Here is a 24,887-nt window from a genome sequence, read left to right as displayed (position 1 = left end):
AAATAAAAAAACTTAATGAAAAGAATGGGATAAACATTTACTGCTGGTGGCAGTTCTTACTCTCCCTTTCACAGAGGAGCACATCCTTTCCATTAGACCATGAGAAATTAACAAGTCAAAGGTTACCACTGCCACTTTATGCCACCTCAAAGTCCTTACAACAGGGAAGCTCCAACTGCCCTAAGGAGGATTTTCTGAGGAACCTTTCCCAAAACCTCTGTGAAGAAAGCCTGACAGAAAGGCTTCCTCACTCTAGAGTTGTTTTACAAGGTCAGTTTAAAATCACAGACCCAAGGGATGTGAAGGTTTAAAATCCAAAGGGACTATGCAACCACAAACACTCAGATCAGACGCTGTCCTCTCTGCCTCACAATGTAGGGATGTTCTGCAGACCCATGTGAGTATTTTTGAACCAGTGGGATCCCAGCTTCAAAGACCACTTTTCAAAAAGGTGAGCTTGGGTGGTGCTCATGGGATTATTTGTGCCTTAATCACCAAAAATCCAGCAGCACCAGTGTCTGCCACCCCTCTAAATGTCCCCTAGAAACAGCATCCAAGAATGAATTCATCCTGGGAGACAAAAGCATGGTATTGTTTATGTTCAGATTTTTTTTTTTTTAAACAGGGGAGGCCATTCCAGAAATTCTGGTAAAATTTAGGTCTTACTTCCTCCCCTCTTTGCCAAGACATCCTTTGAGCCATAATATCAGCAAACTAGTGCTAGCACCAAAACCGTCTCCCGTGGTCACTGCAAACTGCAAGATCAGGGACATCCCCCTGTTGCTGCTGCTGTAGAGAGGCAAAGAGAGGCAGAATAATACAAGAGGTGACACACAGATATCTGAAAACCTTCTCTCTACAGCAGTCAATGAAATATGAAGCACACAGAAACTAGGAGAGCTTATTAATGCACAGTTTAAATTAGTTCATGCACAGCGTTAGAGAAATACTTGAACAGTAGAAATGCAAAGTTACTGGAAAAGAATACTTCAAAATAATTCTAGTACCATATATGTGAAGAAAAAACACAACTGCAGTTAGTTATGCCCAACATATTGTTAGTTTTCCTAAAAATAACAGTGAAGCCCAGGCACAATGTGGCTATTGGAAAGGATTTGTCACGTAAGTGCCACTGCAGGCATTAATTCCTCAGCCACAAGAAAATCCATCCTGAAATCAATTAGTAAAGCAATTTCTAGAGCTGAAGCCTTCCATAAAAAATAGAGTATAAACAGTCTCTAGCTAATCAAAAGATTTGAGTAACTATATCCAGTACTAATAATTCTTGAAAACAGGCAAGACAAATCAAGTGTCTCCTGCAAGGGAACAGCAGACAATAAAAGCACTAACTGAAGCTATCAGTGGTAGCCCAGCAGCCTGATACCTAGAGAGTTCTATAAAAATTTTCATTAAGAGAGGAAAAATGTACAGTTTTCAGTGGGACTAATAATTTTGAGACAGAGATCTAACATAAGACAAGTATGACCATTAAAGGAGAAAAAAAAAAGTCTCTTCTCCAGTTAGAGCCATCACTCCACCCAGCTCACCTCCTCCTTAAGTAGCATTACATAAATGCTCTTGTACAAACCAACACCTCACCTAGCCACAGGACATGAAAAAAATCAACCTCCTAAAAATTTGCTTTAAAAAATTAAAAAGCAGAACAGACTTAGCAAAGTGAAGAAATTGCAGGAGAGCCAGTGAATTAAGACAATTCTAAGTGCAACTGGAGCATCCTCGTTGCTGGAGCACAGAGTTTCCTTCCTGATTCACAGAAGCACAGAATCCTTTAGACTGGAGAAGCCTCTAAGATGCTCAAGTCCAAGCACTCCCCCATCACTGCTAAACTTGCCACTAGCCCATGTCCCCAAGTGCCACATCCACACAGCGTTTAAATCCTTCCAGGAATGGGGGCTCCATCACTGCCTCGGGCAGCCTGTCAGTGTTTGACAGCCCTTTCCATAATGAATTTTTTTTCCTGATCTCCGCTCTAAAACTGGTTTCTATCATCTGATCTTCTTTGAGACCTAATCACCTCCTCACAGGGGTCAAGAGCCGATGGGCAGAGCAGCACAGAGGGAGACTACAACAGGAGGTGATGACACCAGGAGGTGCAGACCTGGAAACCCCAGTGCTGCACTTCCAAACAGTGATGGGGAGAAGTGGCTGCAGCACTGCATGGCACTCACAGTCCACACAAAGCACAATGGGTTAAAGACCAATGAAGAGGTTTCCCCGTTGGACTCTACTCTCAAGCATCCAGAGCTGCTTTGCAGCAGAGCTGGGCCCTACTCCCTGTTCCACTCAACACTACTGTGAACTTAAAATATTGTCCTTTTTTTTCCAGCCCTTCTGCAATGTGACACCTCTTCTTCCCAGACCTGCACTGATTCAGGAGCCTGAAATCATCAGATACAGGGAGAGTATGTATCTCTCCCCAGCACAGGGAGCCAGCCAGCATCCCAGCAGGCACCAGAAAATACCAGGAAGGGCTCTCTGTTCCAGAGGGGCAGTCGAGCAACATGGGGCCTTCCTACAAGCTGAAAAACCCAAAACTTCAAAACTTTCAGAATAAGACAATTCCTAAAAATATCCAGCTGCTGGGGAGTTGCTCTGTGCTCTGTCCGTGCCAGACATCTCCAGTCTGCCTTGACAGACATATTGCCCTGCAACACTGCAGAATGGTTTAAGTTTTCTGTAGATCACATTTGCCAGGGCTGCAGAAATATCACCACTCTGAGGGGGAAACCTGTTTGCTGAGCACTGTTCCCTCACTCCCTCTTCCTCTATGTCAGTTTTAATTTGGGAGATGGAAGTAGCTCAAACAGGAAACAAGCCCTTGATTGCAGTTGATTTTACAGTTCTCAGGGGGTCTTTTACAAGCTCCTACAGCTGTTGCCTCAGCTGGAATTCACACATCCCAGTGGTGGGATAAGACTCTGTGGGAAGCAAAGGTTTCTCCCACCAGGTTTTTGCCTGGCAATGAGTTTGGGTATCTCTGACTTCTCATTCAGCAGCTCCTGAGTGCACTCAGTAACCTCTGTGCATTCAAAAGTTTAAAGTCTCATGGAACTGCACCCTCACATCCACCTTCAGGGGTAGTTTTTTTGTATGGACAGTTGAGGCAGACACAAATCCCAAAATGTGCATCTTCACACAGCACCGCAGGGTTGAAGCACCAAGTATGTGCAGACACCCTTCCAAAAACTTCCAGCTACATCACCACACAAAATGCACAGTTTTTGGGGCTGTTTAGCACATCCTAGCCTCTGCAAATTAAGCTGTGCTGTGCACTGAATTGCAAAAGGCAAAGGCAGAGAGACAGAGGCATCCTTGACCTGTGCAGCTTAGGATGGAATCTTTTTCCCCCAGCACACCCTGTCCTGTACCTGACACTGCTTTTCCACACTTCCCTCATTTCAACCAAGTGATGACAGGTCTGTTGCCCTGTCTTCCAAAAATCTCTTCTCTGCAGAACCACTCAGCCAGAAATCATGTAGAGACTTCCCGTCTTTGGAGAAAACAAAAAAGTCAGAGGTGATGACAAACTGTCAGCCAGCAATGGTGTCTTGCTGTTGCCAAGTGAGCTTAATTCACTTGTGCAAATTAAATCACATTTAGGACATTTTACCTTCACAGAAACTGAGTTATCCATTAGATATTACTTTTTTTTTTCTTTTGTCTATCCCAAAATGTGTGGGGTGTTTGTTTTTTTGTTTGTTTGGTTTTTTTTTGTTTTTTTTGTTTTTTGTTTGTTTGTTTTGGTTTGGTTTGGTGTTTTTGGTTTTTTGGGGTTTTTGTTTTGTTTTGTTTTGTTTTTGTTTTTTCCAAATGGATTTATACCTATTGGTGCCTGTGCATGAAAATGCCACTCTGCAGCACTGCTTGCAAAATCCCATAACCCCCCACAGCCAGAACAACTCTCCTCTATCCATTGCACTGACTAATAATTTTCAGTTTTTTCCACTGTCTGATAGCTCATTTCTGGATGCTACCAGTCCTCTTTCTCTTGTTGATCAGTAATCCATGCTATGTACAACATCTTCCACTTCTAGTAAGAACTACTTGGCAAAAAAGTAGTAATCACTGGGATTATAGGCTGAAAGAGTTTCTTGCTGGAAAAATTACAGTATTCTGCTCTATGTTAAGGCCTAACACATACGTCTCCTAAAACATACAGGTTTGTGAAAATGAATTATTTGCTTGGGAGCAGCCATATCCTGGGTGAGACTCACAGCCCTACTATCAGGGCAAGGGAAGCAGAAAGGACAGGGAAGATTATTTAGCTGAGAGTGGATGCAGGGAATTAATTGACTCTCAAATTGCAAAAGTAAATGAAGAAGCAGAGAAACACTTTGCTTTGTGTCACAAAAAGAGGCAACTCTGGCCAGCTTTGCTATTTTTAACAGGATCCTGCTGCCCTGAGGTAGGTTTAGAAAAAGATCCTTTTTGAATTTGGGCTTTTCCTTGGAGCCAGGAGAACAGGAGAGGGGCTTGAAGCTGAAATTTAGAATTATTTGAGTTTCCATTTCCCATCTTTACTGAAACAGCAATACAGTCAACCTCAGGTTTCCAAATCCCTCTAGTATTTCAGACTGCTTCAATACAATGACTCAATCATCTCAAAAGTCTTCTCTGAGCAACTATTCTATAATGCTGTGATTCTAATGTGGATGATCCAGTCTGCCATGCTAGAGATGACCAGAAAAGCAAACAGTCTTGAGGTTCAGAGTCAGGCATGGACCAGAGAGCTTTTCTCCCTCTCAGCTCCTGAGTCCCAGGACTTGCTACTCAATCTCATCACCACAGCCAGGCAGACCAGCCTGGAGAAATGTCCATTGCTCCAGGAAAAATGATCCACCTGACTGGAAAAAGGGAAGGGGACACAAAACCAAACAAGGGGAACCAGCCAGAACAACACACTGGGCTTTTCTTTAACTTGTATTTCACTGGGTTTCATGACACACACGACTGTCTGGTCCTTCCTGGAGCCTCAGACACATTTCCTTAGCTGGTCACCATGGGCATCCTGACACTGGTGAATGGGGTGGTTCCAGGGGGCAGCTCCTCATCACCAAGCTGCTGAACCACCACTGCAGTCTTTGGCATGTGGTGGCCTTGGCTAACTAGTGCCTTTCCAAACAATTCCCCCCTCCCACTAGCAGCAACGTTTTGAACAAACACCTTGAAAAAAACTTGCAGCTGAAATAGAGGAGTTGTTTTCTACCCCAGCACTCAGAGCACCAGCCTGCAGGAGGAGAGTCTGCACCTCTCTCTGAAGTTACCACTTATTTTGCCATGACAGAGCAGAGCTTTTTTACACACTACTGTAGCTGTAAGACAACTACAACCTGCTCTTCACACATTCCTGCCCCGCTCCTATCCCAGGACACAGAGACTGCCACTCCTAATCAATAAGCTGGTTTCCAGGTATCATTTATGCACTATTGGAGCTGCCCCATGGACTGAGAAGGTGAGTCATGAGAGCATGTCAAGGTGGACAGAAAGGACAGTGGGTCTCCAGAGCAGGTAGGAAGAGGAGGGAAGTGATGTGCATGCATTAGCAGAACTGGTAATTTTGGGAGCATACATCATTAAGAGCAGTGCACATAGCTGCAGATAGAGCACAAAGAGTTTGGACTGTGCCAGGACAAGGCAACTGCTGTTTGTGAGGCTTCTGAAACTGGAGATCTGAATATTTGCTGCAATTCCCACAGCTGCTCGTGGCTGTGCTGGAGTCACACCACGAGAGGGAGACGGACACTGGAGCAGAGCACGGTCTGTACCCAGCCCCATCGCACTGCCACCGAGAGGAATGTCAAACAGCAGCTTTCTCTAGAGAATTTTTACTTGCCAAAATGCAGGGGGATAGAAGCTTCCCATACCAGCTCAGCTGTTGGGCCGCTCTTAGCAAACAAGTCCAAGATTGTGACAGACTCTGTGGTGCTCTGTGATGAAACAGATTTTTCTACTCTCCACTCACTCATAAAAACAAGATGATGAAAAGCAAAGTGGCCACAGATGTTGATGGGGGCTGACTGCTCCTGCAGAAACCCTTCCTGTGGGACAGGACAGACCATAGCTGGCCAGAGGAGCTGTGTCCTCAGCCAGGACACAGGCTCTCTCTCACTCCTGCCGTACTTCCATTACCACTGCCAGCTCTCCACACACCTCCAGAAGAACCACAGACTGGCAGTACTTCTGGAAGTGAAATTAGGTTTGGTCACAGTCAGCCCAGGTGAGCTGCAAAAGTCCCTTACCTCACTGTAGCAAATTTGGAGCATCACCTCATTTCGACACTCTGTCCCGTAACATCTTCACAGGCAAGTTAATGAAGCATGGGCTAAATAAATGTGAAGCAAATTGGATTGAAAATTGGCTGAATGGTTGGGCTCAAAGCATTATAATCAGTGGCACAAATCACATGTAGAGGCCAGTCATTAGGGGTGTTATTCTGGCATAATAATTCTTTAATGAATTCTTTAAATTCTTCATTAAAGACACGAATGTTGGAGCAGGGTGCACCCTCATCAAATTTGGGGAAGGCACAAAACTGGAAGTAGTTTTGGGTATACCAGAGAGTTGTGTTGGCATACAGAATGTCCTCAATAGGATGGAAAAAATGGGCTGACAAAAACCCCCTGAAGTTCCAGAAAAAGTGCAGCGTCCTATACCTGGGGAGGGACAATTCCATCCCCACATGCTGCTGGCCCTCCAGCTGGAAAGCAGCATGGCAGAAGAGGCCTGGAAGGTCCAGGTGGTCACCAAGGTGACCACAGTGCAACAAGGTGTCCTTGCAGCAAGAAAGCCAACATCTCTGTGGGCTGCATTAGGAGGAATGCTGTCAGCATTTCCAGGAAGGAATCCCTCCCTTTCTCTCACAAACTCTGGTCACATATCACATATCCACACCCCAGACTCGCAAAAGCAGACCAGGACTTGGGGTTTAGCAACCTGCAAAGCTCCAGACATGGATTTACCCCGTTTTAAAGCACTTGTTGGAGACCAAGAGCTGATGCATCTCCCTGAGCAGACCTATTCCCATCGGTACAACCCGAGTCAAGGAGCACAGCCAAAAACAGCATTAAAAGCCAATCTGCTACCAACTGGTTTTAAAGCACCTCTTCAAGGCCACTTAGGCTTGAGAGAGGAATGAAGCCAAAGTGTGTGAAGCTGAATTAGGGCCATTAGAATCTTTCCTGGCACAGCTGACCAGTTCAAGCTTTGTACCCAGCTGATGCAGCCAGACAGCTCCTGCTGGGCGAGCTAAGCCAGTCAGGGACCATTCAGCATTTTTCTGGTGCTGTGTCTGGTTGAGATCCAGTGACCAACCCCTGTTCTGACCACGTCAAGCACTGGGCTTGGTCCAAGGGATCTTCTCAGAGACACTTTCCCAGACAGCACAAAATAAGAAACATCAAGCATCCTCACCAGCGGAGAGCTGATGAGGTAAGTCACAGATTTAAGCCTCCTAAATCACACAGAGCTTAGCTGTCAGACACCAGCACCAGCTGCCTTGTCCTCAGCACCAAGTGGTCTTCACACATGCCTAAAATCAAGAAGCAACTCTAGTCCTCTGTGTCACTTGCATGATCAATTTGCACACATTTACCTGGTCACCCAGAGCCGGTGGCCCACTCCCAGGCAGGGGGTGTGTGACAGCTACATGCCAAACACGTGGCACATCTCAATCCTTTTGCCTAGGAATGGCCATTGCAGGTTCAGTTTTCCCACCTTGACCCCCAAAAGTTACCTAGATTGAGTGGCCAGCACTGGAGGTTAGTGCTGGGCACCAGAACTGGCACTGAGTTACACCTGGGAGGTTTTCTATCATTCCCACCTTTCTACATCAATCCTATACAGGGGGAATCTCAGTCCTCAGGCAGCCAGGAGGGCTTTACCTAGGGCACACAGCTGCAGGCAGGCATTCCTGCATCCACCTGTGCAATAGCTGGCTGCACCTGGGATCCAGTGATGTGTCACATGGCACTGGAGGTCTTCCCTGCTCTGCCTCCACCCCAGAGCAGGCTGCTGCCTCATTCCCACACTGGCATCAGCAGGCAGTGATCCTGTTACTTATTAACCAGCTCTGATAATCCAAACAATGCACCACTCCAAGATATCCATCACTGACCCGCCAGCCACTGGCTTTTTTGCGTGTCGCTCCAACCTGTCAAGTACCTCATTAAGGCACCAGAATCAGACAGAGCAGTCCTGAATCTGGTTCCTTTGTACAAGGACATGTGGTGACAGGACAGGTGAGACTGGCTTCATGCTGACAGAGAGCAGTCGAGATTCGGTGTTAGGGAAGAGATTGTTCCCTGTGAGGGTGGGGAGGCCCTGGCACAGTCCCTGCCTGTGGCTGCCCCATCCCTGGAAGTGTTCCAGGCTGGTTGGGCAGGGCTTGGAGCAACCTGGGATAGTGGAAGGTGTCCCTGCGCAGGGGGTGGAATGAGATGGGCTCTAAAGTCTGTTCCAAACCAAACCATTCTGGGATTCTGTGACCCTGACATTAGCTCAGTTGGTCAGAGCATGGTGCTAATATCACCAAGGATGTGAGTTCATTCCCTGTATGGGCCATTTACTTAAGAGTTGGACACGATGATTCTTGTGGGTCCCTCCCAGCTCAGAATATTCTGTGAATCTGTGATTCCCTGGAGGAAATAAATACCCTACAGCACAACCCAGGAGTGAGCCCTGCCTGCTCCATGTGCTGCACCCCTTTGAGGGAGAACTGAAAAGTTGTTGCTTGAAATAACTTGAAGCCAGGCCTGGGCATCCCTGAAATATGAGAGGTGTGAAGATCAAAACTCAGTCTGAACAGACTCCCTGTGAGGCTCTCCATCCAAATCACTCAACACATTTCCCTTCTTTGGACATGCAAGGATTCATTTCACCAGTCAGAAAGCAAAGGCAGCCCGAGGAGAAATTAATGGTGAAGGGAAAATATGTTAACTGCACTAGAGTGAAGCAGCTTCCCCTGCAAAATTTCATGTTCTACTGGGTGCAAAGGCATAGGATGACAGTGTCTGACTCACTCACAAAGGCTGCAGCCTATTTGATCAGAGGAAGACTAGCTCTTGCAGCAATGCTAAGCTGACAGCTTATATCAGATGCCCTCCTCTTAGGGGAGGAAAAAAAATCCAGCCTGCTGTTAAAAACATCTCCATCAAAAGAGATGCACCTGGGAATGAGTGCAGTGAGAATAACATCCCTCCAGCTCATGTGGATGCTGAGGCTGCTGCCACAGGGCTGGGGAAATCAAAGTCATAAAGCTAGATGGGTTCTGGTTTAACAATAAACCATTCTCTCCAGCACCCAGATCAATTTGCAAGGTTGCTTGTCTCAGCCATCACTGTGAAAGGGTCCTAAAAACAATTCTACTATGGCTTAAATTAGCTTATAAGGTCCCTTAAGTTCACAACCTCTTCTCTCCCTTTTCTCCTGCATTACTATTCAAGACTTCCCTCTCCAGCCTCTTCTCTGTCATTTGCAGCACTTTCACAGCCTTATAAACCCCTGAAATATGCCATACTTCTGGTATTTCAGATTCCTCCAGTGAGATGGGGAGGATAGGTTTAAAATATTTCTTAAAAGAAAGAAAAGAAGGAAAAATACCTATTTAATTTCTCATATAATTGATAAAAAGCAATTAAACATTGGAAGGTCACCAGGTCTTCCACTGCATTTCATTAACAGAACAGTGCTTCTGAAAACTACCCAGAAACAGGAAAACTTGATAGGCTGCTGAACACAAAATGCTATGTTACACATTCCCAGGTCAGAATTTCGATAGGGAAGGATGCTAAGTTGTATTGGATAAGGAGGATAGTGCTGGAGAGGTCAAGCTCAGGTACACTGAGAGTTCATTTTAAAATCTTCTGTTCTTATAAGTGGTAGAGAAGGAGAAAGGACAAAGTTAAAGGAGAATTAATTTTTTTTTTAAGAAAAATGAAAAAGTAAAAATAAAATCATAAAAATAAAAAAACCACAACAGCAGGAAAGAGGACATTTGGATAGATTGTTGGCAAGAGACCCAGGACAGAGCAAGAGGAAAGGTGGAGAATTCAAAGGGGAACGTTCTTAACATTCACTTGGAGCTCACTAAGTGGGAGGAGAAACAAATCAGTAATATCAGGACAGGAGCCATGCTAGCCTATATAAGCTGGTGGGACATTTTCTTTTTCTCTACTTTCCTTCTGGCCTCACCATCAAACCTACAGCTACTCCCAAGCTCGTCTGAGAGGTAAGAGCACTCTGTTCTTTCCTTTTTAATGCACCCTGTTACTGACTTAACTGGGTCTTTCCTCTCCCTCAAAACACCTGGCAAACAGCATTTGAGCAGTCCTGCTGAAGGAGAGCAGCTGAGGCTCAGGAGGAGCACAAGAATATCAGTTATCAACAATCTTCTAGCAGGGTGAGGATTTATTAGTACTGTTTAGCCCAGGTGGCTGAGCCTTGGAGGAAATAGAGGAAAGAAATAAATTTTAAAAAGAAATAACCAGAACTCTTTAACATTTCCTTTTACTACCTTTCCATTCTGCCAAATGAAAGTGCCCAGATAGTAATAATACACAGCTGATGAGATAGTGTCTCTGTATTTCTCTGTCCCTGACTGACAGGTCTCTGAACACTGAATTGCACATGAGCTTAATGAATATTTGAATCTGAGGGGTAAGCTTTTTTTGAACTAACACTTTGAAATATATCTTCTATGGGAGAACCTGAATCGTTTCCTTCCAGCGAGGGTCAAGTGCATTATAACCTGTTTCAAGGATTGTGCTTGTGCTTGTGTGTGTTCCTATGCCTAACACAATATTAATCCAGCTTTACTACACCCCTGGTAACATTACACAGGCTGTGCTGGAATTAGAGCTGCTGAGAGTCTGGCCCTTTCCTCCTATTGTGCTTGGATGCAGGAATTCCTCTAAAAACAGGCTGCTCACAGAGCTTGGCTGCCCGCAGACTTCACAGCAACAATTCGGAGAATGCAAGACACAATGGCTGCGATTGTGTGGTAGCAGGTCCTTGGGTCCTTGCACAAACAAATACCTCACCATAAATTAAACCCTCAGAAAAACCTGGATTTTGGCAGGGAGAGAGGAAAATTCCAGAAAGAAGAGAAAGCACTAGGTAACTTTGCTGCATTTCCACAGGTAAAAGCCCCATGTCCAAGCTTGGAAGCGCCCATTACCTGGAGTATTGATCAGCCAAACTAAAGACTCTGTCCCTCTCCCAGCTGCAAGCACAACACTGCTCTTAGCACGCACAACACAAAACCAACCTGTGGCCAGGCTTGTCTCCTCCTCAGCAGGTGAATAAAGGAGTATTTGCCGGGCCAGATGCTGCAGGAGTGCAGCCCCAGCACAGGGCCAGCTTTAACGAGGCATGACTGAGATGCCGTGGGTATGGCGTGACAGGAAGAAAGTGTACACAAGTGGAAGGAAAATTGATTTAGGGAGACACGGGGTTGCATAACGTCAGTACTTTGCTACAGGACATATATTAACTCTGAAAGGATGATTAAAAAAACACGGTAGATTAACATCTCGGCCCTGTGATGATTTCATCTTCATGGAAGAGAAACATCTTCTGCGTTTTCGGCTTTGTTTCATGGGAAGCTCTCACTTCCCATGAAAATGGTTTCCAGTAGTTTCTCTGCACTTACAGCACACTACAAACCACTCACACTTGCAACACTGAGATGAAAAGTGCGTTCAGACTGGCTCTGCCTGGGTGCTGCTGCTGCTCCTTTATCTCACCAGTTGCACACCAGTACTGAGAGTTTGCAGGGCTGGAACACCTCTCGAGAGTTTATGTGAGATGAGGCAGTGTGCTCCAAACTCTCTGTATGAGAACAGGACTTAGTCTTTAAATTTTTTTTTCCCAGACTAATAGAAATCAAGAATTTAAAAAAAAAAATAAAAATTACCAAAACCAAACCTAGCCCCCGGTAGAAGCCAAGTAGTCTGTTCCAGCAGAACACTCCTTTTGCAATTATTTCCATTTCCTTGCTTTGTGCACTAAGAAAAAATAACACTTTCAGTGAAAACTATGTGTTTGCATAACTTCAGCTGCAGGTCTTCAAAAGACCTGCTGCAGACCAGCACACATGAAATCCCCATCAGAACATGTACACTTCAGTTCTGCATAATTATTCAAACATCAATGTGTTAAAATTCTCTGAGCATATCCACAATTCTGAGATAAGACACCTTTTGTATTCTCTCCTTTCTTAAATACCTGCTATCACCTACTGCCTGAAGCAACATAATGTGTTAACAAATTATTAATCTGTGCATATGTATGGTAGGTATTGCTTTGTAACATCACTAAAAATGCCTAAAAAATTTTATGCTGGTGCCAGTTTCCAAGTGTTTCACTACCTCTTTATGCTCTTATTGGACAACTAAGTAGAAGCAGTGCAAGTCCTTCATACTTGGTGTTTCTGAATGGATGGGACAAGCCTCAGGGCTGTGGTGACAGGAAAATCCTCTTAGACAGGACACAGCCCCCACACAGTGCCTGGGACGGGATTCAGGGAAGTCATGAAACCAATGGGGCTGGATCTGGGTCTTTTCTGTCTCATGAAGACCCCATCCTAAACCAAAGGTTTTCTTGGCCTACACCCACTTCCCACCTGGCTGCTCTGCAGGTGAGAAGGCTGTTCAATAATGGTTTCATTCTGCTTTAGCATAAATAATCACAGAATAGTTGGGGTTGGAAGGGTTCTTTAAAGCTCATCCAGTCCCACCCCGTGCCATGGGCAGGGACACTTTCCACTAGCCCAGGTTTCTCCAAGACCTGTCCAGACTGGCCTTGAACATTTCCAGGGATGGTTCAACCACAGCTTCTCTGGGCAATCTCTGACAGGGCCTCTCCATCCTGACATGGAACAATTTCTTCCTAATGTCTAATCTGACCCTGCCCTCTCTCAGTTTGAAGCCACTGCCCCTTGTCCTGTCACTCACCAGATGCTCTACTGAACGGATGAAGCTCCTGTGGGCCCTCTAGAGAGACCCACCCCCAGATCAAACGGGAGTGCCTGAGGGGTTGGAATAGATGAGCTTTAAAGGTCCCTTCCAGCACAAAGTATTCTATGATTCTGTGACACAATGAACACGAGTGTGAGCAGCACTGCAGGACGGGAGGTAACCACGACCACCCTGCAGCCTCTGTGACTCGGAACGCTCCGGAATGCGCTGGGCATCCACTGGGTGTGAAGTTGGAGACAGGTTAGTGCAAGTGACTCACCAGGTCACCTGGTCTTTTTGCCGTGCCAGCTGCAGTGAGCTGGCTTCATTTCTGCCCATGGAAACCCAGGGCACAGGAGCACTGCCAGCGCACACACGCCTTTATATGTCAAAGCAATACATCAATTTTTTTGGTGAATTCAGGCTCTCAGCCTAATCCATTTCTATCTCCACTGTACAAGTGGACTGGACAGTGACTCCAGCACTTCACATGCACATCACACCCCGTTCTGCGGACTCCTGAGTGCAAGCAGCTCCTCACTCAGCTTGCAGGGGAACACCCAGCATGAGTCCCACAGCGTTGCTCTGCACTGCAGCAGCACTTCATTTCGTGGTTAGCAACAGGGAAAGCTCAAGCTGCATAAAGAGGGAGATCCTTTAAAAGGAAAATGTAAATGCACTTTCACCAAACTGAGAGTATTTATCTTGGCTGGAAACTTTGATTTAACTGAAAGTACATTCAGTTCACTTATTCCAGAATAAAATATGAAAAAAGTAAAGGCTAATGAATTAATGTAGCAAATTATAACAGACCCAAAAAAAAAGCCTTCCTGTATCAAGGCACCATCCCTAGCACCACTCTTTTCCTCCTCTTCCTCTTAAGTCTTTTTATTCCGAGCCCTTATCTTCATGTGCACAAAGCCAAACTCAATACTTTTCTGTATATACTGGTCCTGTAATCAGCTTCTCATATGGAACCTATCCTTTTATTAGCTGGGCTCTTCCAGAAGGCAGAAAAATGTCCATTTATTATTTGTGCAAATATCTACTGCTTCCTGAAATGTCACCACTAGCCCTCCAGTACCACAAGAGTAAGAAGCTGGCCAGGATTAAACAATGGAGCATTAACCAGGCTTTCCCCTACACAGACTCAGAGCTGCTTAACCACACTGGAGGGTCTGGAAGTGCAATGCCCAGGGGTGAAGCAGCTTAAGTCCTCAGCACCTGTGCTTCTGAGCTATGGGCTCTCTTCCCACTCTGTTCACAAGGCCTTTAATAAAGTTTTGAGTGAGTCAAGGACTAATACAAGACCACTGTGTCTGTATCATCCTATTTAGACTATCAGCTCCCAATAGAAATTCATTATTTCCTGCACAAGCTGGCACTCACCAGTGAGACCTGAAGCACCACTGGTTCTGTATTCACACAACAACAGACTTTGTCTGGTGTTTGCTTGATAATTACCAAGAATTAGTTCAGGAAACAGAGTATGCTCCAGAAACAGGGTTTTTTATTTATTTGATGACTTCATATTCAGAATTAGCTCTTAGACAAACAATGAATTGGCTATAGGCACTGGTTTTAGGTGTAAGCCTCTGATCCATGTGCCTGAAAATGCTGTCTAGGCTGTATGAGGTGCCAAAGGTTATTCCAGCAACCCCTTATGCAAAGGGGGTGTGTCCCAAAAGGGACCCCATCTCCCAGTCCTGCCCCCCAAACACCTTATTTAGGTCTGAACACCTTTGCTGGGCCTATAACAGTCCCCTACCTTATTTAAACTTTTTATAGCACCTGGTAAATTTAATAAGTGTATTTTCACTAGTCTCAGAGGGTTTCTTACTACAGCTTCCAACATGCAGTCCCCAACATCGCCTCAGCAGAGAAGAAAGCAGCATGAATGACTAAGGCACAGTGAAAAGCAAGAGTTGTGAATTTGGGCATCAAACTCTTGAATCAATGCTGGGTACTTCTAAAGATTGGTCAGCTTAAAGTGCAGTTCAAATGAGAAAAAGGAATGTATGAATGCATGTGAGTAATGGAAGAAGGCACCATGGGCATCCCCAGGCTAAGCCCTTGCTCATGAGAAAGGCTGAACTGATCCCAATAGGTGATTACAAAACTGAATTTAGGTGCCTATTAGTGATGGTTGATGGATAAATTCAAACTAGAAATATGGGGTAAGCAGCAGAGAAGCTTAATAAATGAGACATATTCTTATAACTGTGTGGAAGTCTGGGAGGACAGGGAATGTGAAGAGGGAATGTGCTCATGGACACAAAAGAATCAGGTGTTCAGAGTAAGGATTTTCTTCTTTCTGGTTCCAAAGTAACATGTGGTGAGCAGTTACGTGGTAAAGAGAATAAACAGGGATCAGAAAGAGACATTTTAATTAACTCTCTTTTTTTTCTTTTCCCTTGAATTTTACCAAAGGTTCAGAACACCAACATGGAAAACTGTGTTGACGTCAAGATAGAAACCAAGGGGGAAAGAATGCCAATGAAGCAAAATCCACTGAGCACAGGTGGGAAGAGTTTCTGCAGAGCTGTGGGTTACCTCACTGGAGACATGAAGGATTTTGGAACCTGGCTGAAAGGTAAATCTACTTCATCGTGACTAATGACAGCAGATTCCAAAAAAAAAAAAAAAAAAAGTACATCAAAGGAGTAATAACTAACTTCTTAGTGATGTGATTCGAGTTAGAGCAGTATAGAAACTACCTCTACCCTGATTTATGTCCGTTTTGTAGGGGAAAAAAATCAGCTTTGTGCAGAGATCCACATAGTGCTTAAATCTTGAGGATGTCTGAGATGACATTTACCTCCCAGCATGCCATGTACAAAGCGAATTTGGTCCCACAGAACATAGCCCTGGATGGTTTTTCTGTACTCTGCCATTCTTCTTAACACTCCATGTCCTTTCAGCTGAGCAGTTTCTGTCAAGCCTAATGCCACTGTGAAGTTAAATTACACATAGGTAGGTGTGTTTGGTCCCTGTAATAAATCAGCAGTGGGATACACACACGATTTGCCATCTGAGCCACAGAGATCATAAATTAGCTAGTTCATATGAATCTGGTCCAGGGTACTTTATAACACAGGGTTCTGGCAACCTCACTGTTCATCTCAGTTTTCCAGCTGTAAGCCTTCACTGTGGACCATAATAAATCCCTGTCAGGTTTTACAGTCTTGTTGATTCATTGCTTCAGTCGTGGTGCCAAGTCCCACTGCCAAAACTTTTCCCGAGTTTCAAAAATACATCCCAAATCAGTACCATCTGCAGACTTTAGGGGGCTTGCTTTGTTACTGAATTTGATCTTTTCCAGACAAACCTCTCATGATCCAGTTCCTTGACTGGGTGCTGCGTGGGATATCCCAGGTGATGTTTGTCAACAATCCCCTCAGCGGGCTGGTCATTCTGGCCGGCCTCCTGCTGCAGAACCCGTGGTGGACACTCACAGGATGTGTGGGAACAGTTGTCTCAACTTTAACAGCACTTATCCTGGGTCAGGACAGGTGAGTCCATCCTTTTCCCCCTCAGGTGGCCACTTCAGTGATGACTTATGTGTTAGATGTTAGATGTGGATGAGAAGCCTGAGTTTAGTGGGAGGTGTCCCTGCCCATGGCATAGGGTTGGAATAAGCTGGTCTCTAAGGTTCTTTCCAAACCAAACCTTCTATGGCTGTGTGATCCAGCCGTGACTGGGCATGTATCTGGTCTGGTAGGACCAGACAGATCCTCCCAGCAGCTGCACCTGGTACAGAGGGACACTGGACAAACCTGCAGAAGGGGTTGGTGCTGCCCCAAGTGTGCAAAATCGAATTTCGGTGGATGAGTTCCAGCAGGTCATCCCCCAGACAGAGCCACAGCTGGGTGGGGAGGGAGGGCTGATGTGAACAAAGCATCCTCAGGAGAGAAGACTTCAGGACAGCTGTTCCCTCCACACAGATCAGCCATAGCAGCAGGCCTGTATGGATACAACGGGGTCTTGGTGGGATTGCTGATGGCTGTCTTCTCTGCTGATGGAGACTACAACTGGTGGCTCCTCCTGCCCGTGGCACTGGTGTCCATGACCTGGTAAGACAGATGGTTCCTCTGCTTCTCCTTCCAGCCCCAGAGTCCCCACACGTGAGACTGAGCTGTTGCATTTCTATGCAGCCAGCAGTGGAAAGGGGACACAACGTATGTACCGTTAGATCTGCGTTGTTATTTACGCTTTTAAACTCAGATGTAATCCAGAAACAAATAAAAATACCCACATAATCACAAGTAATCCCAGTGGGGAAAACAAAAATCAGTGGCTGATCATGTGTAATTCAATGTTCTGAATGCGAGTCATATTGCTGTGATGCATCAATTCATTTCTGTTTCAAGAGGAACATTATTTTCACTATTTCCTACCATCATCAACCACAAGTGTTTCATCTATTTAAGTCACCATATAAAAATGTCATGAAAATTTACTTCTCCAAGCACAGAAGCTGTTCAGTGGTCCCAAGACATGATGGTTGACACTAATCAAAACAAACAACTAGTAATATTTTACTGGTATATATGACACCATAATCCGCTAGGTATTTGGCCAGCAAAAAATTTTGAAACCTGGTCTTTGACCCCAAAATGTCTAGTTGCAGACTGCTGAAACCACACATGTAATTTGTCTGCCTGAATTTCATGTGGTGTTACAGTCACTTTAATGTCAGCTTTTACTGCTGATCCACAAGCTTGAGCAAGGGCACACAGCCACATTCACAGCTCACAGTTCACTCAGACCCAGCATGGGTATCATGGTCTCAGTCCACCTCAGGTGCTAAAAAGAAAAGAGACTGAGCTGGGGAATAGCTCCATTAAAGCACTGGATCCTGTCTCCTTCACATTTACCAAATTCACCATACATACTAACATAACATGACAGGAATCTGTACATTGATAATTGCCTTTGGAGGGGTAGGAAATTTATGGAGAGACCCTTTCTGTCTCTGATTTGATCAGAAAGATTGAGGAAATTAAGCAGATAGAAGGAGGAGAGGCTTTTTTTTTTTTTTTTGCGGTTGTCGTTTGGTTGGTTTGGGTTTTTTGTTTGTTTTAAATAGACCAAATTTTCTGCAGCTGGGTTTATAGCTGGATGTGGTTCTGGTGTGATTTTTGCCCATCTGACAGGCTTCTAGTGAGACCATTTTGTTCTTCTTTCAGCCCTATTTTCACCAGTGCTTTAAGTGCAGTTTTCTCGAAGTGGGACCTGCCTGTTCTCACCTTGCCTTTCAACTTGGCCTTAACCCTCTACCTGGCTGCCTCAGGACCACACAACCTCTTCTTCCCGACAACTCTCATTCACCCTGCAACGGCAACACCGAATATCACCTGGGCAGATGCTGAAATCACAATGGTAGGATGCCTTAAGAGTGACCGTCCCCTTCATTTACAGTTAAAAATACTACAGAAACTTACCATCTTCCTTTATAAATTCCTATGGATTGGGTTGGATGGGACCTGAAATGGCCATTTAGTCCCCTCCCCTGCAATAGGCAGGGACACTTTGCACTATCCCAGGGTGCTCCAAGCCCCATCCAGCCTGGCCTTGGACACTTCCAGGGATCCAGGGACAGCCACAGCTGCTCTGGGCACCCTGTGCCAGGGCCTGCCCACCCTCCCAGCCAGCAATTCCCAGTTCCCAATCTCCCACCTGTCCCTGCCCTCTGGCAGTGGAAGCCATTGCCTGTGTGCTGTCCCTGCATGCCTTGTCCCCAGTCCCTGTGGAGGCCCCTGGAGCCCCTTGAGGCCCTGGCAGGGGCTCTGAGCTCTCCCTGGAGCCTTCTCTTGTGCAGCTGAACAGCCCCAGCTCTGCCAGGCTGGCTCCAGAGCAGAGGGGCTCCAGCCCTGGCAGCAGCTCCGGGGCCTCCTCTGGGCTGGCTCCAGCAGGTTCACCTCCTTTGTTACTGTATTATGGCCAGGCAGTACAAAATTTTATTTATAAGAGAATTATTATCCAAAATATAAGGGTTTACTCTAGGAATGTACATTTTTGACAGCTTGAAAATGAGAACCTTTTCATGTGCAGTTGGATCCAAGTGCATAGATTATAATCTTCAAATACTCTCTTGAATCTAATTACCCATTCCTATTTCTATGCATATACTGATCATCTCCCCGTAGCTAAGGTTGTGCTGAGAATTCCAGTTAACTCACAGGGTAATTTTAATTTTTCAGATACAGGCTGTTTATAAAATCACATCTTTCTGATTAGACATGAGCAAGCAGATATTACTGTGTTAGAATGGTTAAAAACTTAGGTGCAGGTACACATTCACATATTTTTAATTTATATTCAAGTGGGGACCTTTCCAAGGGAACATTTTATTCTCCTGGATTACACCATAAAAAATACAGATACCAGAGTAACTATTTTCTGCTAAGGCTCAGCAGACTATTTTAAGGGGTTCCCAGGGAGTGATTAAGAAAAGGAAGTTAATTGACACTAAATAGAAACCCACAAGCAATGTTTCTCAAAGCACATTCACCGTGGCACACAGTTTTATGGGGACTGTATACAGAAAAGTGCCTCAAAACCATCTCTAAGCTGTGACCAGGCTGGGCTCTGTCCCACCAGCCCAGCAACTCTTGCTCATATTTCTAGTGGATCCCAACCATCCCCTAAGTTCAACTCTCATGGTCCCTGTGGATATGCAAAAATGGTCCAGTCAGCAGCACATGCAAAGAGGATGATTAAACCCTTTCTCAAAATATTTACCTTCGATCTTAGAGCAAAAACCTGGCAAAGTTGCTCAGGGCAAGGGAACAAGCCATGACTCATTTTCATTGAAGGGGTAACCCTGTGGAAATGCCCTGCTGTCTCCTGAGACCTGTCCAAATGTTTCACTTAAAGCCTGCATCCAACAAATGCCAAACGTAAGCCTGGCCAAGAAAAATAGGTTTAAAAACAAACAAAAAACAGTTACAAGGTTGATAACAAATTGTCTTGTTTGGTTTGTTAATTTCTACAGCTTCTGCAATCCATCCCAGTCGGCGTGGGCCAGGTTTATGGTTGTGACAATCCCTGGACTGGGGGAATTTTCCTGATTGGTTTATTTATCTCCTCTCCACTCATTTGTGTCCACACAGTGATCGGCTCAGCAGTGGGGATGCTGGCAGGTAATGATTTGGCTTGTGCCACAGATTTATACAAAAGCATGGAGAATAAAACAAGAACTACAATAAGTGGAGCAATTAAAGCCACAAGTATTTCACCCGATGGAGAATAGCTGCTTGGAAACAAAATATACTTGAACTTCTGTTTTAAGAATTCTTTTGATTGACTTCCCCATTCTCTTGCCTTGTTTTATGATGGTGGAAACCTTCAGAAGAAAAAAGTGTCTGTTGTGCTGAGATTAATTTTTACCACAAAATAGTTAATTTCTGGGCGTATCCTGGTGGGTTTAGGGGCAGATCAATGAAAGTCATAGCCATCAGCCTGAACATGCAGGCCTCAGGGATTCATTTAAGGTTCACATGTAGGCTCATTCACTCATGTGTGTTCTGTTGAAATCAAATCACCAAAGTCAGCTCAGCAGCAACAGGAAAATTCTGCCATGCTTCCCTTAGACCCTTAGACCCTAGCAACATGCCTACAAACAGCTCCGTGTACAAATGCTGGCTAGAACCTTTGAAAATCTGGATTCGTGCCACTTCTCCACCGCTTTCATCTCTTTGGCCAAGGAATGACACATTTCTCCGACTTTATTTTCCAGGGCTGAGCTTAGCAACGCCGTTTAACCAAATCTACTCGGGGCTGTGGGGCTACAACAGCTCCCTGTCCTGCGCTGCCATCGGGGGCATGTTCTTGGCTCTCACCTGGCAGACACACCTCCTGGCCATGGCCTGCGGTAGGTACCCGGCGGGTTTTCACCTCCCCTGGAGGTGAGACAGGATGCCTTTGCAGCAGAGCTGGGCTGGAGCCAGACGGGCACTCGGGGCGGGCAGATGGGCGTAGGTGAGGCTGACGAGTGGTGGAGCTGGCTGTTGGAGCCGCTCTGTGCTTTCATTTTTGGCCAAGAGTTGTGTTTAGAGAAAGAGTTGTGTTTAGAGACACGTGTGTCAGTGGACACGCGTGTTAACTGAGGTCTTTGAAATCAGATGCTTTGTTTTGACTCATTAATCGGGTTTGTTCGCTCATTGCTGGATGAATCATGGGGGCTTTTCTCCAGCCACAGATACCAGCTCAAATTCCTTCTTTGAAGAAGGACATGACTAATCTTTGAGAAGAGTGGAGCTCTACTCTAGTTAGACAGTACACATTCCCCATTCTCCTGAAATGGATCAAAGGCACGAGCTGGGCAACACAGCAGGATTGAAGAATTATTTATAAGGCAATTCCATATGAAATTTCAATATCAGAGCAAGGTGGGAGTGAAACTATTGCTCACTCAGTGCTCATACAAGAAAGATTTTGCTCTGTATGTCATTGACCCACCTTCAAGCCCTGAAGGCAGGACAGATGAGAGTGGGAAGGTTATTTTCCTATTTAACCCCCTCCATTCAAGCTACATACTTTCCATGTCAGTGCATTTTTCAAAAGCCTGTGATACCACAGAACATTCTTCATCACTCCAGGTTTGCTTGTTTGTTTGTTGGTTGGTTGGTTGGTTTGTTTGTTTTGCCCCTCCCATAAGCTCCAGGTTGGAGGGGACACAGGAAGGGGTTTTGCAGGGTGCTGCCCAGACAGGGTCATAATCATTGGCTGAGCTACCCAAGGCAGAAGGAGAGATGTTTGTCATTGCTGTTCTACTCCACGAGCAACTGAACTCACCAGGAACTGCCTTCCTTTTCCACAGCACTCTTCAGTGCCTACCTGGGAGCAGCAGTGACCCACATGCTGTCTGTGGTAAGTAGTGTATCAACTAAGGGCTGATTTCCAACACTGAATTTCCCTGGCTTGTCAGGCAAAACACCAAGATGTGGACAAAAATTCAGCCAAAGGCGGAAAGGGTTTGGGAGAGGGGTTACTATCTGCCCGGGTGGTTGGTGTGATTCCCACTGGAGCAGGTGACTTGGAATCATCACTTGCCACTTTCCATCCTTGGAGTTTGCATGAACTTCCACAGCTCAGCTCTAGGCACTTTTAAGATCACAGAATCATGGAATGGTTTGGGTTGAAAGGCACCTTAAAACTCCTTGAGTTCCACCCCCTGCCATGGGCAGGGACACCTTCCACTGTCCCAGGCTACTCCAAGCCCCATCTACCCTTGAACACTTCCAGGAATGGGGCAGTCACAGCTTCTCTGGGCACCCTGTCCCAGGGCCTCACCACCCTCACAGGGAAAAATTTATTCCCCATATCCAATCTAACCCTAAGGGGGAAAGCCATTCCCCCTTATTCTGTCTAGGCCCTTGCCCAAAATGCCTCTCCAGCTCTCCTGGACCTGCTTTAGCCACTGGCAGGCTGCTAGAACATCTCCCCTCTTTCAGATATTTACTTCATGCCTGAAGCAATTCGAAAAAGGGCCCTGCACGTGTGTAAAGAAACATTAAATTCAGGTTAACTTATTTTCTCAGTTGCCAAAAGTCAGTCAGTCAGTCAGTCAGTCAGTCAGTCAGTCAGTCAGTCAGCCCAGGGAAGAGATGAATGTTTCTGGTATCTGCTCCCATGTCTCATTGTCACCCTCTCCTAACTCATGTCCAAGAAACCTTCCCCACAGCAGATGAGGTAGCTCTGTCACCAGAGCTGGTAGATGTTGCAGGCTGATGCACAACGTCAAGACATCATAAAGAAACCCAGCCTCCCTCAGGAAAGACTCAGTGCAAAACTGAGGAAAAAAAAACTCCAGAAACCTTGTTCCAAGGCGGCTGGCTCTGAGTGCTACTCCAATAAAGGAAAGACACGTAGCAAATAGGTGGTTTGTTATTGTTCTTTGCAGTTTGGGGTGCCATCTGGAACCTGGCCCTTTTGCTTGTCTGCGCTGACCTTCCTGCTGATGACCACCAGCCACTCCGCGATCTGCAGGCTGCCACTCTCCAAAGTCACCTACCCAGAAGCCAACCGGGCTTATTATCTGATGATGAAGAAACACGAGAGGTCTTGCTGTGAGGCATAGAGACCCAAGAAGAGAGAAACTCATCAGATTTTAAGGCAAGAGCACGAGGGGTTTGCCCAACAGACTGTGATTTGTGTGCTACAATGTCCGACACCACCCTCTGTGGTGGAGAGACTTTTCCCACCACGTCTGTTTGTTCTATTAAGAAGAATTCTATTAGGTAGGACTGGGCTGTGCTGGAAGGACCTTTCCCAAGATCAACCTGTTATGATTTTAAAGCACACATGTCTGAAAAGACACTTGAATTATAAGCAATGGGAAAATGACTTTTAAGCTGAAAAGAAAAATCTCTCTATGAAATTGAAGACGCCGAAATCAGACGTAAAGAAATAAAGAGCATCTTTCAGCATATGAGGGGACTTCAAATTAATGGCTAAACATCTCATGACAGCAAGAGGAGGCATCTTAGAGAGTTTCATTGCAGCAGAGAAATTGAATAAAGAGCACTCCTTGCCAAGTAGAAAATAGGTTGTGAAGAATTCTACCTGGAGGGACCTCTCAAACCCCGTGGAGAGAGATGTTCATTAGCAATCAACAAACATAAGATAGACTTGATTTTTGTGATTTTTGTGTTAATCTCATGATTTCTTTTAATACTTGAATTTGGTGATGGGTTAGCAAAGGAGGGGACAGCAAGAAAGTTCATTGCTGTCCCTTTCCTATGCAGTAAAACAGCTCTGTTCAGTCAATGCACAAAAATAGAACTAATTTGAACTGATCTTCTGGACTTCTCTCCCTACACTGTCCCACTCAGCCCAGGAATATCAAACAGCAAAATGTTGCACGGTCCCAGCCTGCTGCTGAAGCTCAGGTGGCTCAGAGGGGACCTTCATGTTCTGCACGACTCCTGATAGGAGGGGACAGCCAGGGGACAGCTCCAAGGGAACAGGGACAGGAGGAAAGCAAATGGCCTCAAATTGTGCCGGGGAGGTTTAAATTGGATTGGATTATTGGGGATAATATCTTCACAGAAATGGTTATCAAGCCTAGGAACAGGCTGTTTGGGGCAGCAGTGGCATCCCCATCCCTGGATGTTTTTAAAGGCCTTTGTGGGTATGGCACGTGGGGACGTGGGTCAGTGGTGGCCTTGGCAACAATTCTGTGATTCTGCGAAGCTGCTGCTCTGCCGTTTCTCTCTGCCCCACAGTGGGAAGGGGACATTTGAGGACCAGTCCAGCAGAGCTCTGCAGGACACCAGCCACGTGCCACCTCTGCCCAGGCTCCCAGGGTGGGCAGGCAGGGAGGAGGGGGAAAAAAAAGCTTTCCTTGCACCCAGCAGTGTGGGTCACCTCAACAGACATTGACTCAGCCACCCTTCTGCCTGGCTCACTGACATGCTCTGTCCCATGTTGAAGCTCATGTCTTCACCAAAAATATTCCATGTGCTCAGGTCCTTCAGCTGACAGCAGCCTACGTGCATTAATGTCACACCAGGAAAAGCAAATCAAAACCTCTTTTCCTTGTAGCAGGTGAAATAAAATCAAGCATGATTTTTGAGTTTGGGAAGGGGGGGAAAAAAACCCAAACCAGGTATTTTTGCAAACATCACAAAGGCCTGAGTGTAAAACATTTGTGACGAACTGTTGGCAGTATCTTCTGGTGAAGTTTTAGGTTTTCAGATGTTCAACAGTATTTCTGTATGACTGACACTCACTTGTAAAATGTAGCATTTCCATTATTTGCTTAATAAATATCTACATAATTTTCTGTGGAGTTAATTTTTAAAACAAACATTCATACTTTTTTGAGTTTGCTATAAATTTCTCCCTCTTTATTATCATTAAGTTCTTCCAACAGTAGATTACCTCTTAAACAAGTAGTGTAGAAGA

General features: G+C 45.4%; 1 protein-coding gene and 1 long non-coding RNA gene across 5 annotated transcripts; one reads left to right on the top strand and one right to left on the bottom strand.

The window, feature by feature from the left end:
* Window positions 1-1,725: 1,725 nt before the first annotated feature.
* LOC128821403 (uncharacterized) lies at window positions 1,726-13,092 on the bottom strand. Its single transcript, XR_008441098.1, has 3 exons — window positions 12,972-13,092; window positions 6,261-6,343; window positions 1,726-1,764 (listed from the first exon to the last, which is right to left on the bottom strand). It is a non-coding gene; the product is annotated as an uncharacterized LOC128821403 (long non-coding RNA).
* LOC128821400 (urea transporter 2-like) lies at window positions 10,221-24,765 on the top strand. 4 transcript variants are annotated; one of them, XM_054002396.1, is made up of 9 exons: window positions 10,221-10,246; window positions 15,405-15,567; window positions 16,297-16,486; window positions 16,919-17,047; window positions 18,164-18,356; window positions 19,972-20,119; window positions 20,716-20,850; window positions 21,799-21,848; window positions 22,882-24,765. In XM_054002396.1, exons 2-9 carry the CDS (start codon window positions 15,420-15,422, stop codon window positions 23,056-23,058), a joined length of 1,170 nt encoding a protein of 389 aa, XP_053858371.1. In that variant the 5' UTR covers window positions 10,221-10,246; window positions 15,405-15,419; the 3' UTR covers window positions 23,059-24,765. The 4 variants fall into 4 exon arrangements, with proteins under 4 accessions (XP_053858371.1, XP_053858373.1, XP_053858370.1 ...); XM_054002398.1 differs by lacking the exon at window positions 10,221-10,246 and adding an exon at window positions 11,136-11,156; XM_054002395.1 differs by lacking the exon at window positions 10,221-10,246 and adding an exon at window positions 13,152-13,235.
* Window positions 24,766-24,887: the final 122 nt, after the last annotated feature.

This window comes from Vidua macroura, chromosome Z (genome assembly GCF_024509145.1).
Source record: "Vidua macroura isolate BioBank_ID:100142 chromosome Z, ASM2450914v1, whole genome shotgun sequence".
NCBI lineage: Eukaryota > Metazoa > Chordata > Aves > Passeriformes > Viduidae > Vidua > Vidua macroura.
Note: the sequence above shows the minus strand (reverse complement) of the source record. Positions and strands in the feature narration are given on the sequence as shown.